Genomic DNA, 17843 nt, shown 5'->3' on the forward strand with positions numbered 1-17843 from the left:
AGACCCTCGCAGCAACGCGATCACATCGCGTTGCTGTGGGGGTCTCAGGGAAGCCCGCAGGGAGCCCCCTCCCTGCGCGATGCTTCCCTATACCGCCGGCACACTGCGATCATGTTTGATTGCGGTGTGCCGGGGGTTAATGTGCCGGGGGCGGTCCTTGACCGCTCCTGGCATATAGCGCCGGATGTCAGCTGCGATAGGCAGCTGACACACGGCCGTGATCGGTCGCGCTCCCCCCGTGAGCGCGGCCGATCGCCCTGGATGTACTATTCCATCCTTGGGAATTTAGGCCCACCCCACATGGACGGAATAGTACGTCCGATGGCAGAAAGGGGTTAAAACAGACAGAGCAATATTCCAGTCCTTCTCTGAAGCAGTATCCCCGTGACAATAGCTTTCACCTTCTGATCTGTGTTCTGCTGTGAATAAAATATGACTACAAGAGATTTTCAAATCATTGCATTCTTCTTTTCTTTTACATTTTATACGTTGTCTCAACTTTTTTGGAATTGGAGTTGTATAAATTTTTAGCAATCCATTGCCTAAAAACATCAGTGTTAGGCCACATTCACATGTTCAGTATTTAATCAGTATTTTACCTCAGTATGTGTGAGCCAAAATTAGGAGTGAGCGATAAATACAGAAGAAGAGGTGACGTGTTTCTATTATACTTTTCCTCTATCTTGAATTTGGCTTACAAATACTGATGTAAAATATTGACCAAATACTCAACGTGTGTACGTGGCCTTAGACTGGCAAGCAAAGTGACAAGCATTCTTGCTTTATAGAACCTGGATTTAATATGATTTCCCTGATATGAATGATAAAGAAATACAATCTGAAACCTCCATTAGTAAAAATATTAAAGCTTGGTGTAAACGGAGTACTTTGATATCAGAAAATGTATAAGATGCTGACATCATGGTCAATGAAGCCTTAACCCCTTAAGCCCCGAGGGTGGTTTGCACGTTAATGACCAGGCCAATTTTTACAATTCTGACCACTGTCCCTTTATGAGGTTATAACTCTGGAACGCTTCAACGGATCTTGGCGATTCTGACATTGTTTTCTCGTGACGTATTGTATTTCATGTTAGTGGTAAAATTTATTCGATATAACTTGCGTTTATTTGTGAAAAAAACAGAAATTTGGCGAAAATTTTGAAAATTTCGCAATTTTCCAACTTTGAATTTTTATACCCTTAAATCACAGAGATATGTCATGCAAAATACTTAATAAGTAACATTTCTCACATGTCTACTTTACATCAGCACAATTTTGGAACCAAAATTTTTTTTGTTAGGGAGTTATAAGGGTTAAAAGTTGACCAGCAATTTCTCATTTTTGCAACACCATTTTTTTTTTAGGGACCACATCACATTTGAAGTCATTTTGAGGGGTCTATATGATAGAAAATACCCAAGTGTGACACCATTCTAAAAACTGAACCCCTCAAGGTGCTCAAAACCACATTCAAGAAGTTTATTAACCCTTCAGGTGTTTCACAGGAATTTTTGGAATGTTTAAATAAAAATGAACATTTAACTTTTTTTCACACAAAATTTATTTCAGCTCCAATTTGTTTTATTTTACCAAGGGTAACAGGAGAAAATGGACCCCAAACGTTGTTGTACAATTTGTCCTGAGTACGTTGATACCCCATATGTGGGGATAAACCACTGTTTGGGCGCATGGCAGAGCTCGGAAGGAAAGGAGCGCCATTTGACTTTTCAATGCAAAATTGACTGGAATTGAGATGGGACGCCATGTTGCGTTTGAAGAGCCACTGATGTGCCTAAACATTGAAACCCCCCACAAGTGACACCATTTTGGAAAGTAGACCCCTTAAGGAACTTATCTAGACGTGTGGTGAGCACTTTGACCCACCAAGTGCTTCATAGACGTTTATAATGCAGAGCCGTAAAAATAAAAAATCATATTTTTTCACAAAAATTATCTTTTTGCCCCCAATTTTTTATTTTCCCAAGGGTAAGAGAAGAAATTAGACCACAAAAGTTGTTGTGCAATTTGTCGTGAGTACGCTGATACCCCATATGTGGGTGTAAACCATTGTTTGGGCGCATGGCAGAGCTCGGAAGGGAAGGAGCACCATTTGGAATACAGACTTAGATGGATTGGTCTGCAGGCGTCACGTTGCATTTGCAGAGCCCCTGATGTACCCAAACAGTACAAACCCCCCACAAGTGACCCCATATTGGAAACTAGACCCCCCAAGGAACCTATCTAGATGTGTTGTGAGAACTTTGAACCCCCAAGTGTTTCACTGCAGTTTACAACGCAGAGCCGCGAAAATAAAAAAAATCTTATTTTTCCCACAAAAATGATTTTTAGCCCCCCACATTTTTATTTTCCCCAAGGATAACAAGAGAACTTGGACCCCAAAAGTTGTTGTCCAATTTGTCCTGAGTACGCTGATACCCCATATGTTGGGGTAAACCCCTGTTTGGGCGCACCGGAGAGCTCGGAAGGGAAGGAGCACTGTTTTACTTTTTCAATGCAGAATTGGCTGGAATTGAGATCGGACGCCATGTCGCGTTTGGAGAGCCCCTGATGTGCCTAAACAGTGGAAACCCCCCAATTCTACCTGAAACCCTAACCCTAACACACCCCTAACCCTAATCCCAACGGTAACCCTAACCACACCCCTAACCCTGACACACCCCTAATTCTAATCCCAACCGTAAATATAATCCAAACCCTAACCCTAACTTTAGCCCCAACCCTAACCTTAGCCCCAACCCTAACTTTAGCTCCAACCCTAACCCCAACCCTAGCCCCAACCCTAACCCTAGCCCCAACCCTAACCCCAACCCTAGCCCCAACCCTAGCCCTAACCCTAGCCCTAACCCTAACCCCAACCCTAACCCTAGCCCTAACCCTGATGGGAAAATGGAAATAAATACATTTTTATTAATTTTATTATTTTTCCCTAACTAAGGGGGTGATGAAGGGGGGTTTGATTTACTTTTATAGCGTTTTTTATATCGGATTTTTATGATTGGCAGCCGTCACACACTAAAATACGCTTTTTTTTATAGTAAAAAAGTTTTTGCGTCTCCACATTTTGAGACCTATAATTTTTCCATATTTTGGTCCACAGTCATGTGAGGTCTTGTTTTTTGCGGGACGAGTTGACGTTTTTATTGGCAACATTTTTGGACATGTGACAGTTTTTGATCACTTTTTATTCCGATTTTTGTGAGGCAGAATTACCAAAAACCAGCTATTCATGAATTTCTTTTGGGGGAGGCGTTTATACCGTTCCGCATTTGGTAAAGTGGATGAAGCAGTTTTATTCGTCGGGTCAGTACGATTACAGCGATACCTCATTTATATCATTTTTTTATGTTTTGGCGCTTTTATACGATAAAAGCTATTTTATAGAAAAAATAATTATTTTGGCATCGCTTTATTCTCAGGACTATAACTTTTTTATTTTTTTGCTTATGCTTTGTGGCAGCTTGTTTTTTGCAGGACAAGATGACGTTTTCAGCGGTATCATGGTTATTTATGTCCGTCTTTTTGATCGCGTGTTATTCCACTTTTTGTTCAGCGGTATGATAATAAAGCGTTGTTTTTTGGCTCGTTTTTTTTTTTTCTTACGGTGTTCACTGAAGGGGTTAACTAGTGGGACAGTTTTATAGGTCAGGTCGTTACGGACGCGGCGATACTAAATATGTGTACATTTATTGTTTTTTTTTTTTTTTTTTAAGATAAAGAAATGTATTTATGGGAATAATATTTTTTTTTTTTTTATTTATTTATTTAGTAATTTTTTTTTTTTTTTTTTTACACATGTGGAACTTTGTCCCGGGGGGGGGGGGGGGGGGGGGTTGGACGGACATCACAGATCGCCGATCTTACAGTTTGCACAGCACTCTTTAAGATCGGCGATCTCACTGACATCGCTGCAGGCTTACCGGCACCTGCAGGCGACCCGGAAGTACTCCCTGCAGGACCCGGATGCAGCCCCGCGGCCATTTGGATCCGGGGCCTGCAGGGAGAAGACGTTCGGTACAAGGTGAGCACATCACCTTGTACCGATCGTCTCAGGGAAGCACGCAGGGAGCCCCCTCCCTGCGCGATGCTTCCCTGTACCGCCGGCACATCGCGATCATGTTTGATCGCGGTGTTCCGGGGGTTAATGTGCCGGGAGCGGTCCGTGACCGCTCCTGGCACATAGTGCCGGATGTCAGCTGCGATAGTCAGCTGACACCCGGCCGCGATCCCCCCGTGAGCGCGGCCGATCGCATATGATGTACTATCCCGTCACTGGGAATTAAGTCCCAGGTCACCTGGACGGGATAGTACGTCATATGGGATTAAGGGGTTAAGAGAGAACTTTTACTTACGGTCTAGGAAAGTCAATCCTGACATAACAGATTCAATCCTGTTCTTGGCACTAAACACACACATCCCGCTTAGAGTCATAGTTCAGCTGTGCACATGAAACTGATCTATTTCTTATGTATTTACCTGACTAGCGTGGATAGAAACCCACTCCTCATCAACTTCATCCAGTTTGAAAGGACCAGAAGTTTTTTTAGGGACCTCATCTTGATCTTCCTTTCTGGGGGTTTGAACAGCCAGAACAACATAATCCTTTTGCAGGGAAGACTAAAATGAAACAGGAGAATGTAGAACATACAAAAAACATCAAGTTATAAGAAGTTTAGGAAAAAAGTGACAAATTTACTGATCCTGTGTAATACAAAGACAGCATAAACCTATAATAGTCATCAAGTGTACCGCAAGGGCTCATGCTGGAACAGACGTTTGGTCAATCTATAGACCCTGTTGTCTGATATTACAGCACATCGACGTTTACATTTTTAAATTGAAAAAATAAGCAGCAAAAAGCACATACAGAGAGATGGGTCTCATTACATGACAAAGGGGGATCCTAGAGGAGGAACCCTCATGTATCAGACACTTATGGATTTATAAATGCCTGAGGTGGAAATAGCCTCAAATGTGGGAAGGGCACGTGCGCACCAACACTGCTACAATTTTATCTAGAATTACAGCACATCTATTCTAGCATATGTGTGCGGCACAACTCCCGATTTCCTATTCTGTGGCCATAATACTGGGTGTAGGCTTTCCTAACCAAGGGAGTTAAGTTTCACTTTTGTGGCAAAAAAGTCTCTTCATGTCATATATAGCAAAAGTTATCTGCTTTATTAGTGTAAATCCGAGGCATTTCTGAATCTATTCTAATAGAAAAAAATGAGGTGTGGATTTACAAAGCCAAATGGTGCAATTGTAATTAGGATTACATAATCAGCGCTGAGATGGCGGGCTTCAATTGGATACTCTAAGGTGATGCAATTGCCAGACATACTATTGATGTCATACTATTGATGTCATACTAATGATATCAAACTAATGATGTCAAACTAATGATGTCAAACTAATGATGCGATCTTCACCTAAAGTTGCATTAAAAAAAACGGTCATTAATAGTCACTCCTGTATCATGAAAATTAGGGCCAATTAGCAAATTTAAGAATTATTTAGCACCCCAAAATTTGTTTGGTCATAGAAACAGTTGAACCTATCTGGCTGTAGACTAGTGTGTTCATTCAGCAGTTCAATGCAGCTTGGTGGAGACGGTGAGGACCAGTAATTTAGCTCCACGTTCACATATAATAATCATGTTTTCATGATTGTACTTACATGTCCTACCAGGAGTCCCGTCACAGAAGACTTTACTTCTGGAATAATCTTTGTGAAGTACTTTTCCACTGCTTCATCCACATAGTAACTTCTCCCCATGATTACAAGATTTCATCAAGTCTGATCTTCCAGATCTGTATGATGGACAATAACAAATGGTCAAAGTCAAGTGACAAAAAGAAGATTTTAGGTGCTTTCTGCAAAATCTCTTTCTTAGAGTGTTCATTGAGGGACATAGGATTCCATGAGTGTATGCTGTTGCCAATAGGTAAAAAAAACTTAGCTCCTTCTCAGCAGGGTACACCCACCAACTGGCACAAAGCTAATCATTTAGTGAGAAAGCAGTAGAAGCAACAGAAAACATTAACTTGAACAAAGGCAATATAGGCATAACAAGGGTGGGAACTGTATCCCCCAATGAAAGGTCCAAGAAAGGATTATGGGTACTTGACTTAAAATCAATTTTCTCTATTGCTTCATTGGGGGACACTGTAGATCACTGGATGTCCTAAAGCAGTTCCAAGGGTGGGAAACAGTATGAAATGGAAGTACGCCCAGAGCAAGATGAGGCTCGGGAGACTGCCACTAGCCGAAACTTCCTAACAAAGCTTGCATCAGCTGGGGCATAGGTATGCGCTCTGTAAAACTTTGTGAAGGTATGTACTGAAGACCATGTAGCAGCCTTGCAGAGCTGCGACACAGAGGACTGATGGTGAACGGCCCAAGAGGCCCCAACTGCACGGGTGGAGCGAGCTTTGACCCCGGGCGGGAGCAGTCTATCCTGTGTATGACACAGTTCCAGAATGGCAAAGCTGATCCAACAGCGGTAGTGGCTTTGGAGGCCAGAAGACGTTTGAGGTGACCCTCTGGAATCACAAACAAAGAGTTGGAAAGTCTGAAAGATGCTGTTCTGGAGAGATAAAGATGCAGAGCCCTGAAAAGGTTCAACTTGTGGAAGGATTGTTTTCAAGGATGAGTTGGAGATAGTCCTTTTTGTCTATGACTTTGTTAACATGGAAATAGTAAACCACCTTCAGAAGAAAAGAAGGCACTGGACATAGCACCACCTTGTCCCGTGAAGGACAATGAAGAGCAAGCGGCACGAAAGAACCACCAGCTTCCAGACATGCCTGATGGAGGTGATGGCCACCAGGAAGGCAAGCTTACAAGCAATGAGCACATATCTCAACACACTCATTAGTAGCATTGTTTATATGGTTAGTATCCCACCAAAGTAAATTTCACAGTAAATACACATACTTATGCTACCTGTGTCAGACTACGTTAATAAGCCAATCGTTGTAAATATATACCCAAGCGCACAGAGAACCAAAAGAAACGATCAATAGGCCCAAATATGTAGAAAAAATGATAATTTTATTATACAAATACAATAAAAACAGGTGCAATGGTGGGTATTCCCACAGGACATATGTATAAATTTCAACAGCAAGAAACGGGACATGGAAGGTCTGGCGTTATTTACATATTCAAATATTTTTGCATAGAGTCAAAGTACTAGACCCCTGTAGTATCAAACAAAGAAAAACGTGTTCTAGTGGATCAATAATGATTCACAATAAGTATTGTTTTTGGATATAATTGTACATGCGATATGTTCTGACAGTCCGCCGGGTACGCATGCGCGTTGTGCCGTTCCATGTCCCTTGGCTCTCGGCGTCATTGGGAGGTGTGGTTCCGGGGCACATGTTGTATCCCGGTCCCGCCCTCTGCTGACACCGACGGCAATCGACAGGGCCGTCCTTCTCACGGCCCACCGAAGAAGCCTTCGCGAAACGCGCGTAGGGGCTGACAATCGTCACATCCACTCCACGACTGACATGGGTAAGGTCCAGTCTTAGACATCCTCTGATACAGCTAGCACATAGAGGTTCATAGAGGGATTTCACAAGTGTGCTTTCACTTTTGGTATACTCATCTTGTGCTCTGAACCTTGGACCTTAAGTCGTATTACATTTTAGGGGTGGTACATGATTTTGTTACCTGGACCCTTCACATGAGTAACCCTACATGTACTGTAGATTTTTATTAGCTGTTTATGTGATTGTATATCTTATGTTACTATTTAATAAATATTTGTAATTTTATTGATCTATTTGGCAGCGTTTTGACTCCATTTTTTCTAATTGTTTATATTATCAATGGGAGTTTTTTTCTGTCCAGTATAGGACGTAGATGTGGCTCTGATCTAATTAATCATAATAAGAAATATTGGCTACACTTAGGTCGGGCACTTTATTATTACTACGTATAGGTATTTGTTGGCACACTTTGGCTATCTGGTAACGGTAGCGTGTATGGTTGCTATGACAATAGATGTCGCTTCCGGGTTGTCCCTATTGGTTCCGGTTAATTTTTTATAGCCTGCACGATAGATTCCGACATGCGCCCTGACGAAGGCTGTGCCGAAACGCGCGTTGGGGAGACATGGACGGCACTGGCGGGTCCCCTGATTACTTTGTCTGGTATTGGACGGCTGCACACTAGGTAAGCGTATGACGTGTACATCTTTTATAGAGTAAGGATTCTGATACTATGGCAGGCCCTAGAGCCTGGCCAGCATAACATACATATGCCATCGCTTCAAACCTGTATGATCTTTAAAACCGCCATACCATACATGTGGGGTTATATAATACTGATACTACAGGGGTCTAGTACTTTGACTCTATGCAAAAATATTTGAATATATAAATAACGCCAGACCTTCCATGTCCCGTTTCTTGCTGTTGAAATTTATACATATGTCCTGTGGGAATACCCACCATTGCACCTGTTTTTATTGTATTTGTATAATAAAATTATCATTTTTTCTACATATTTGGGCCTATTGATCGTTTCTTTTGGTTCTCTGTGTGCTTAAGCTTACAAGCAAGTAGTGAGAGATAAATTTCTCAAACTAGCACAATGGGGGAGGGACCCTGGAAAGCGTTTAGGACAAGGTTGAGGTTCCAGGGGTTGACGGGAGTAGCAGAATGAGCAACTTCCTGTAATAAGGTCCTGACCTGTGGGCAGAAAGCTCTGGGACATGGGAGCTGTGAGCTCAGCTTCGCACCAGCGAAAAAAGGCTTTACAAGTGTGGTGGTAGATGAGGAAGAATTTCGCTCTGATCAAGGTCTGGATGACCTGGTCAGAGAAACCCGTGTGCTTCAGAACTGCGGCTTCAGCAGCAATGCCATTAAATTCATAGACTGAGAATTCTGGTGGTAGGTGGGTCCCTGGGAAAGAAAGTCTGGAGGATCCGGGAGACTCCACAGGCCGTCTGCAATGAGATTGACCACTTCTGCATACCAAGATCTTCTGAGCCAGTCAGAAGCCACAAGAATAACTGGCACGACCTCTGCCTTGATCGTCTTGATGAGTCTGGGAATCAGTGGCAGAGGTGGAAAGAGATATGGTAGGAGAAACTGCGACCAAGGGAGGACTAGAGCAGAAGGCAATCGCGAGGAGGTCTCCAGATCTGGAGATGAAGAGAGGTACTTTGTTGTTCAACCTGGATGCCAGCAGGTCGAAACCTTAGAAAGATTTGCCTGAAAAATTGATGGGTTCAGGGACCACTCGCCTGAGGAGAGACCCTGGCAACTTAGGAAGTTGGCTTCCCATTTGTCCCCTCTAGGAATGTGGACTGCTGATTTAGTAGGCATTTTCTGTTTGGACCAAGCCAGAATCCGATGGACCTCCAACATGGCGGATCAGATTTAAGTTCTACCCTGGTGACTTATGCATAGAGACGGCCATGACACTGTCGATCTGGATGCGCACAGGTGACCTGTTAAGAGATCCTGTCAGTGCCTAAGGGTGAGGTAAATGGCCCGGAGTTCCAGGAAATTGATGGGGAGTGAAGACTTCCAGTTTCCCCTGGACCATGAACCTGTGAAATACTACTAACCAGCTTAGCAGACTGGCATCCGTCGTCCCTGTCTGCCAGTGCAATGCGAAAGACCTCCTGAGGCGAACGATAGGAGATAGAACATACAATACCAGCGACTGTCTTACATGTGGAGGGAGAAGGCTGGGGCTGTTCAGAGAGGAGGTGCTCTTGTCCCAGTGAGATAGGAGTGCAAACTGCAGAAGACAAGTGTGAAACTGCGCAAAGGTAACAGCCTCCATTGCGGATACCATCTTGACCGGTATGTTCATGCAGGTCCGAAGTGGACGGGGAGATCTGCATCTGAGTGAACGATTCCTAAAAAGGAGGGAGACCCCTCCACCTTTTCTTTAGGAAGAAAGGATTTTCTAGACATGGATGCTACCGCCGCATCTACCTTTGGGGCTTTTGACCATGTGGAAAAGTCTTCATCATTATAGGGATAACATCTTTTTGATGATGATTGTAACCCTCTTTGCCCCTGGCTCTCCTATTCGTTTTTGACCAAATTTTTAATTGCTGCTATTACTGGAAAAGACGGTCTTTTCCTTTCTGATAGGCCAGCAAACATTATGTCCTGTGGCGTTTTAGGGTCTTTAGAGTCTTCAATGCACATGGTGTTACATACAGATTTAATCAATGCTATCTGTGGGAAAGCATGTATCTTGCTCGCCGTCTGAGGAAACATATTCCTGGGAAACGTCCAAATCTTTATCGTCAATATCAGTAGATTGGTCAGATTTAGGTGAATTGTATTTTCTCCTATCTTTACGCTCAGCAATACTCTCAGAACCTCGTAAGGCTCGTACTTCATCCCTAATCATTTTTCTAATGTCCTCCGACCTTACTGAGGATTCTTCACGTAAGTTGGAATCAATGCATGAGTGACAATCTCTTTTTATGACTATCCGGGAGGGGCTGGGAACATAAAGCACACTGTTTGTGTTTCGTTTTTTCAGTTTTTTTTTTTCCTATGGTGTACAGAAGAGGGAACAATAATCAGCTTAATAGGGTACACACTCAACACAGTGAAGCTATTTGCCAAGGTACCGGCTGACGAGGAGGAGACAGAGGCACAGGCTGAGGGATAGATAGGTCCGATCTCTTATCCTTGGTGCTTTTTGTGGAATACCTGCATGTTTGGAGCGTCCGCTGCTTGTACGGCTGCCAGGCGTAATTGCGGTGACTTCTAGTGAAGACATCGCAGGGCCCTGAGGAGATGCCACATTGGACGCCGGAGTATCAGCGCCGGTGTCCTTTTGATAATGGGGGCCGCCATCTTCTTCCTGTTGCACCCGGAAGTGTTAGTCACTTCCGGGTCACGGCCATGTTGTGGGCGCCTGCGCACCCACCGGTGTCAGCGCAGGCGCCGTCTATCCTCCTGCTTCACCCCGGAAGTTCTAGCTTTATTTCCGGGGGAAAATACACTGGGGCCCCACGCTGCTTGTGCGCCCGCCGAGGACGGCGCGACAACACTCTTACTTGAGCGCTTTGCTCCCCGCAGGCCACCTGGATGGATCTCCATGAGCCAGGTGACACCCCGGTCCTGGCCTCACAGCGCCTGCCAGCAGAGGGGGGAAGCGGAGACCAGGACCCCCGACGCTGCTTCCAGCTCTGGAGCCCTTGCCGTCCTCAAGGTAAACTGCGCAAGCGGCATCCTCTTCTCTCTGACATGAGTTCCCGTAGGGACAGGAAACCAACTGTGGGAGGGGGACCGCCCCTTTTAACTCTCCATAGGGTTTCCTGTTTCTAGTGGCGGATCCCCTCTCTCAAGTGGGTGCTGTCGTGGCGAGGAGAATTTTTTTTAATTTTTTTCCTTTGTATGTACCGTAATTTTCTTTTTCTTTTTTCACATTTTGTTCAATTTACCATAGTTTATTTTTTTTTTCACCGTTTCATTACTTTTCTTTCTTATTTTTCTTTTCATTTTCCTTTCATTTTTTATTTTATTATTTTTTTTTATTCTTATGTTTTCTCTTAACATTTTTTATCCTTCTTATTTCTTTATTATTTTCAATATTCAATTTCACTCATATCATTGTTGCTTATCTCCATATGCTGCACTCTTATGTTTTGGTTATTTTATTTTTATGCTTATTCACGCTTCAGCGTATGACCATTTATCTGCATGATCATTCATACCCTCCCGTTTTTCCTAGTTATCATTATATCATTTTTATTTTATTTTTACATTTTTTTTTCTCCTATATCCTCCTCATCTTTTTTGTTCATTTCCATGCTCTCCCATCTTTACTGAATCTTTCTGCGACTTACACCATTCTTGTTCCCTACTTCTCTGCTTCCTCTCCGTGTCCACCTCCTCATCCTCCATCCAATATTCCTCCCCTGCCACGCAGGCTCCTCCCCTATCCTAGCGCCCCTCGCGCACATAACATTCATCTTGCTGACGTTTGCCTCTCTCTAGCGTCTTTACCCCCGGCATGCTCTGTGCACGCGCGCACTCGCAACCACGCAAGCGCCATACCTGCGCTCCTACCCTCCTTCCCCGGCTACCCATTGCACATGCTCCATCCTTGCGTGATTCTCCTACGCCTCATTCCCATGTTACGCACACACCCTCCTCCTGCACTTCCTGGCCTGATGCTATAATTCCCCGCTGACCACCTATGCTGACGCACATCACCACAGGGAGCTGATTGCCCCGGACCCGCAGGTACTACTACTCTCAGGATGCACACTACCATGCCTCTGGGCCACCTTTTCCCATTTTGATATGTATCTCTTCAGCTCGGACCGGGACCGCTTCCCCTCCTCCAAGTTTACCATACCACTCCACATAGTGCTTATAGGTATGTCCTCCATTATTCCTTCTTCTCCCTCCTCCTCCTCTATATCCTGCTTATGTTTTTCCTCTCCTTCCACAGCTGTTTAGGAGCCTTTTCTTCCCTGCGGGTTCTTTTACTGCGGTTTCTTCTACTGCGGTTTTTTCCTTACTTTTCCACAACAAGGTCAGTTTATTTGTTTTACATTGCCCCCGTGCATCAATACAATTGAGTATCTTTTGTTGCATATCGCAGATTATATATTGCCACCTGTCTCCTCTTACGCCATGCTACATCTATGTCTGCACCATAGAATTCTTTATATCTACCCTTGTTGGGCAGCTATTGTATATACAGGTCCTTCTCAAAAAATTACCATATAGTGTTAAATTTCATTATTTACCATAATGTAATGATTACAATTAAACTTTCATATATTATAGATTCATTATCCACCAACTGAAATTTGTCAGGTCTTTTATTGTTTAAATACTGATGATTTTGGCATACAACTCCTGATAACCCAAAAAACCTGTCTCAATAAATTAGCATATCAAGAAAAGGTTCTCTAAACGACCTATTACCCTAATCTTCTGAATCAACTAATTAATTCTAAACACATGCAAAAGATACCTGAGGCTTTTATAAACTCCCTGCCTGGTTCATTACTCAAAACCCACATCATGGGTAAGACTAGCGACCTGACAGATGTCAAGAAGGCCATCATTGACACCCTCAAGCAAGAGGGTAAGACCCAGAAAGAAATTTCTCAACAAATAGGCTGTTCCCAGAGTGCTGTATCAAGGCACCTCAATGGTAAGTCTGTTGGAAGGAAACAATGTGGCAGAAAACGCTGTACAACGAGAAGAGGAGACCGGACCCTGAGGAAGATTGTGGAGAAGGACCGATTCCAGACCTTGGGGAACCTGAGGAAGCAGTGGACTGAGTCTGGTGTGGAAACATCCAGAGCCACAGTGCACAGGAGTGTGCAGGAAATGGGCTACAGAGAAGCAGCACTGGACTGTTGCTAAGTGGTCCCAAGTACTTTTTTCTGATGAAAGCAAATTTTGCATGTCATTCGGAAATCAAGGTGCCAGAGTCTGGAGGAAGACTGGGGAGAAGGAAATGCCAAAATGCCTGAAGTCCAGTGTCAAGTACCCACAGTCAGTGATGGTGTGGGGTGCCATGTCAGCTGCTGGTGTTGGTCCACTGTGTTTCATCAAGGGCAGGGTCAATGTAGCTAGCTATCAGGAGATTTTGGAGCACTTCATGCTTCCATCGACTGAAATGCTTTATGGAGATGAAGATTTCATTTTTCAGCACGACCTGGCACCTGCTCACAGTGCCAAAACCACTGGTAAATGGTTTACTGACCATGGTATTACTGTGCTCAATTGGCCTGCCAACTCTCCTGACCTGAACCCCATAGAGAATCTGTGGGATATTGTGAAGAGAAAGTTGAGAGACGCAAGACCCAACACTCTGGATGAGCTTAAGGCCGCTATTGAAGCATCCTGGGCCTCCATAACATCTCAGCAGTGTCACAGGCTGATTGCCTCCATGCCACGCCGCATTGAAGCAGTCATTTCTGCCAAAGGATTCCCGACCAAGTATTGAGTGCATAACTGAACATTATTATTTGATGGTTTTTTTGTTTGTTATTAAAAAACACTTTTATTTGATTGGATGGGTGAAATATGCTAATTTATTGAGACAGGTTTTTTGGGTTATCAGGAGTTGTATGCCAAAATCATCAGTATTTAAACAATAAAAGACCTGACAAATTTCAGTTGGTGGATAATGAATCTATAATATATGAAAGTTTAATTGTAATCATTACATTATGGTAAATAATGAAATTTAACACTATATGCTAATTTTTTGAGAAGGACCTGTATAGGATATGTATATATGTCACTGTATAACATTCCACATGTATTTTTCGGATCTCATTCCATCTGTTCAGCACCGTGATGTTTTTCTATATAGCTTATGTACAGCACACTACATTTGTAAATAGTATCTAAAGTACTGTGTCTTTATTGTTTGTTCCAGCGAAGTCTGAAAAAGGCCCATTACGGGGTTGAAACGTTACCTCAAAAACCCTTGTTTTTCTACTGTGGTGAATAAAATTATTCAACTTTTGCATTTGAAAACCTATACTGTGAGTGCGGCTGTTATTCTACAAATCCATGGTATTGATAACATCCTTCTACATCAGCACATTTTGAAGGCATATATTCTTTTTCTGTCTTGCTTCTTTAATGCCCAGTTCCAAAATGTGTTACTACAGAGAAGACAAGACTATGTGCAAGTCATACTTTAGTCGGCAATCAAAGGTTCCTTGATTTGAAGACCATGTCCAGTGATTTTATTATCAATGTGCCCATAGCTATATGACTTGTGGTGTAATCACTGCACCTTGAGTGATCATTGATCCGAGCTTACCATCTTGACACTCAGTTATAAGTCCGTCATGCCAGCTACGCTTGTTGATATCAATGTTGTATTGTATGCTTATTTAAGGATTATCATCCAGCAATTTTGATTCCTTCTTTTTTGGAAAGTCCAGCCTTCCTGAAAAATAGCTTCTACACACAAGATGAAGAGAAATGGTGAAAGGCTGCAGCCTTGTCTGACGACTCACTCTACTTTGAACCATGTCATGTCAGCATATTCCGTTCGGAATGTTGCTTCTTAGTTGATGTAAGGGTTCTTAAAGAAGCTAATCAGATGGTTTGACAAACCCATATCCTTCATGGTATTCCAATGTTTCTGGGGATCAACAGTTGAAGGTTTTGGTGTAGTTGATTGAGCAAAAATAGATTTCATTGTTGAATTCTTTTGCCATTCTATTATCCATATGTTAGCAATTACTGTATATACTCGTGTATAAGCCGAGTTTCTTTGTGCTGAAAATGCCACCCTCGGCTTATACACGAGTCATTTTCCCAGAAGACGGCGAGGGAGGGGGAGCGGCGGAGCAGTGGGTGACAGGTGGCAGAAGCCGGCAACTGAAGCCTGTACCCGCTGCTTAAAAGGGAAGGTACCGTGTTTGTAGATCATTAATAAATCACTGTAATGTAGCATAACATGCTGCTATAACCAAGTCTTAAATGCATGTGAAACAGATTACGTGTGTAATATGAGTTTAAAGAAGGCACTGGGGGCTGACATCTTGGTTTCACAGCAGTTCACGACACTATCATTTTCTATTAACGGCACCCCATGGACATAGGAGATAATAGACTGGCGCTGACCCTATCTCTAACATTGTAGCTGCTTTAGCAGTGAGCTGGGCACGCCTCTGTGGGCTGCACAACTCACTGCTGTAGGTGTGACTGGCCGCCATTTTATAATAGCCCAGTGCTATCTGCCGAGCTCCACTTACTTTCTATCGCAGGAGAGAAGCACTCACTGGAACCGGAGGATGGGGAGTGCGGGTGATTTATCTCCATGCTCCTCTGTACTCCAGGCAGGCACTGCAGGTCCTGGGCAGACATCCTCTGCTCTCACACACTGCCCTCCCTGTGTGCTTCTCCTGCTCTGTCATCGCCTCCTCACACACAGACCCTGTGATCTCTGGTAAGCTGCATTCACAGCCTGCCTCTCTCTCTCTGCCATACAATGTATCTCTCCCCTCCCTCCACAATGCCTGGCCATTCTCTGCAGACCTGGATCTCCTCCTTCTTATCTTACTGAGGGAAGAGTCACAGACAGCTCTGCTCAGATAATGCTGCTCCATACATAAACACCACATGTCTTCACTTTTCCTTCAGTCCACCATGTTCTGCTTTTTTGTAAACTCTGTAGCTGTGTTTCTGATGCAGTAACTGCTGGTGATAGCAGATCACAGGGCAATCACACACAAAATGGCGCTGCCCTGTGATGCTGCTCTTCATTCTGTCCCAGGGATATTAGACCACCCAAAAGGAGAGGGAAATGGTGATGTCAGCAGTTACTGCCCCAATTTTCCAGCAAAGAGTAAAGCTGCTTGAGGTCTAAAAGTCTAAAACGGAAAATGCTCCCCCTAGTGGTCAATATATATATTTGTAAGAAAATATATAATATTTTTCATATAGAAATGTTTGCAAACAGTGCAAACATTGCATTAATACATTTTATTTACTATTTTAAGCTTAATTTCACAAAAAAACAAACTACAAAAAAACTGGTGGCACCTTCCCTTTAAAAGAAATGAATATTCACTGCACTGACAATGAACATTCATTTCTCTTATCATGGGCACAGTTACAGACACCGGCTTCCAGCAGCTGCTGAGCTATCACGGGTGCCCGCACATTAAGGTAATGAATATTCACCTCTCTCCACTCCCATAGGTGTGGAGAGAGGTGATTATTCAATAACAATGAGCGGGATACATGATCACTCGGCAGCAGGAGCTGCTGGCACCAGAACAAAATGATGCGAGGAAGGTAAGCAGGATATTTTTTTTAATGCTTTTCTCAAGGGGGCCATACAGACAAGGATGGAGATGAGGAACCATGCAGACAAGAATGGGAATAAGGAGCCATGCAGACAAAGATGGGGATAAGGAGTCATGCAGACAAGGATGGGGATGAGGAGCCATAGAGATAAGGACAGGGATGAGGAGCCATGCATACAAGAATGGGAAGAAAGGAGCCATGCATACAAGGATGAGAATAAGGAGCCATGCATACAATGATGAGAATAAGGAGCCAAGCATACAGGTATAGGGGATAAGGAGCCATGCATACAAGTATAGGGGATAAGGAGCCATGCAGACAAGTATAGGGGATTAGGAGCCATGCATACAAGTATAGGGGATGAGGAGCCGTGCATACCAGAATAAGGATTAGAGGACAATACATACCCGGCTTATACTCGAGTCAATAAGTTTTCCCAGTTTTTCGAGGCAAAAGGTGCCTTGACTCATACTTGGGTCGGCTTATACACGAGTATATACGGTACATCTCTTATTCCTCTGCCTTTCCCGAATCTTGCTGGTTCCTCTGGCAGCTCTTTGTCAGTAATATTTTGCAGGCATGAGCACAATATTCTGGTAGGTGATGCTACAGACTGTGAACACTTTCTTCAGAATAGGAATAAGCATTGATCCTATCCCGTCCTTGGGCCATTTACCCTATCTGCTGACACAGGCATGTGACGACATCAACTGCAGCTTCACAAGACTTTATTAGATCTACTGGGATCTTGTCACATCCAGGTGCTTTGTTTTCTGACAGACGCTGCATGGCAGCAATGACTTTGTCTTTCAGCATGTTCGTAGCGTTCCCAGTCTCAGCTTCCTCCCCGATCACTGAGTGGCTCTTGTGGAGGTGCTCTGCGCTCTTTCCATGATCTGCTCTGGCTCAGTTACGTTCTTCCCGTTGGTGTCTTTCAGTGTCGAAGAATGAGGTGATGCTCCAGCTCCTTGGGTAAAATTGAACATGTCTGTGCAGGTCTCTCTTTGGTCTCTCTGGTGCAGA

The 17843-nt window shown here is 43.6% G+C and overlaps 1 protein-coding gene across 1 annotated transcript in view; it reads right to left on the bottom strand.

The window, feature by feature from the left end:
• ODR4 (odr-4 GPCR localization factor homolog) overlaps positions 1-17843 on the bottom strand; it is a 175678-nt gene that overhangs the window by 156743 nt on the left and 1092 nt on the right. The window contains exons 2-3 of the mRNA XM_069737243.1: positions 5701-5834; positions 4498-4638 (exon numbers count right to left, since the gene is read on the bottom strand). Coding sequence (XP_069593344.1) covers positions 4498-4638; positions 5701-5799 — 240 coding nt within the window. The 5' untranslated portion in view covers positions 5800-5834. The remainder of the gene's footprint in view (positions 1-4497; positions 4639-5700; positions 5835-17843) is intronic.

This window comes from Ranitomeya imitator, chromosome 8 (genome assembly GCF_032444005.1).
Source record: "Ranitomeya imitator isolate aRanImi1 chromosome 8, aRanImi1.pri, whole genome shotgun sequence".
In the NCBI taxonomy this organism is placed as follows: domain Eukaryota; kingdom Metazoa; phylum Chordata; class Amphibia; order Anura; family Dendrobatidae; genus Ranitomeya; species Ranitomeya imitator.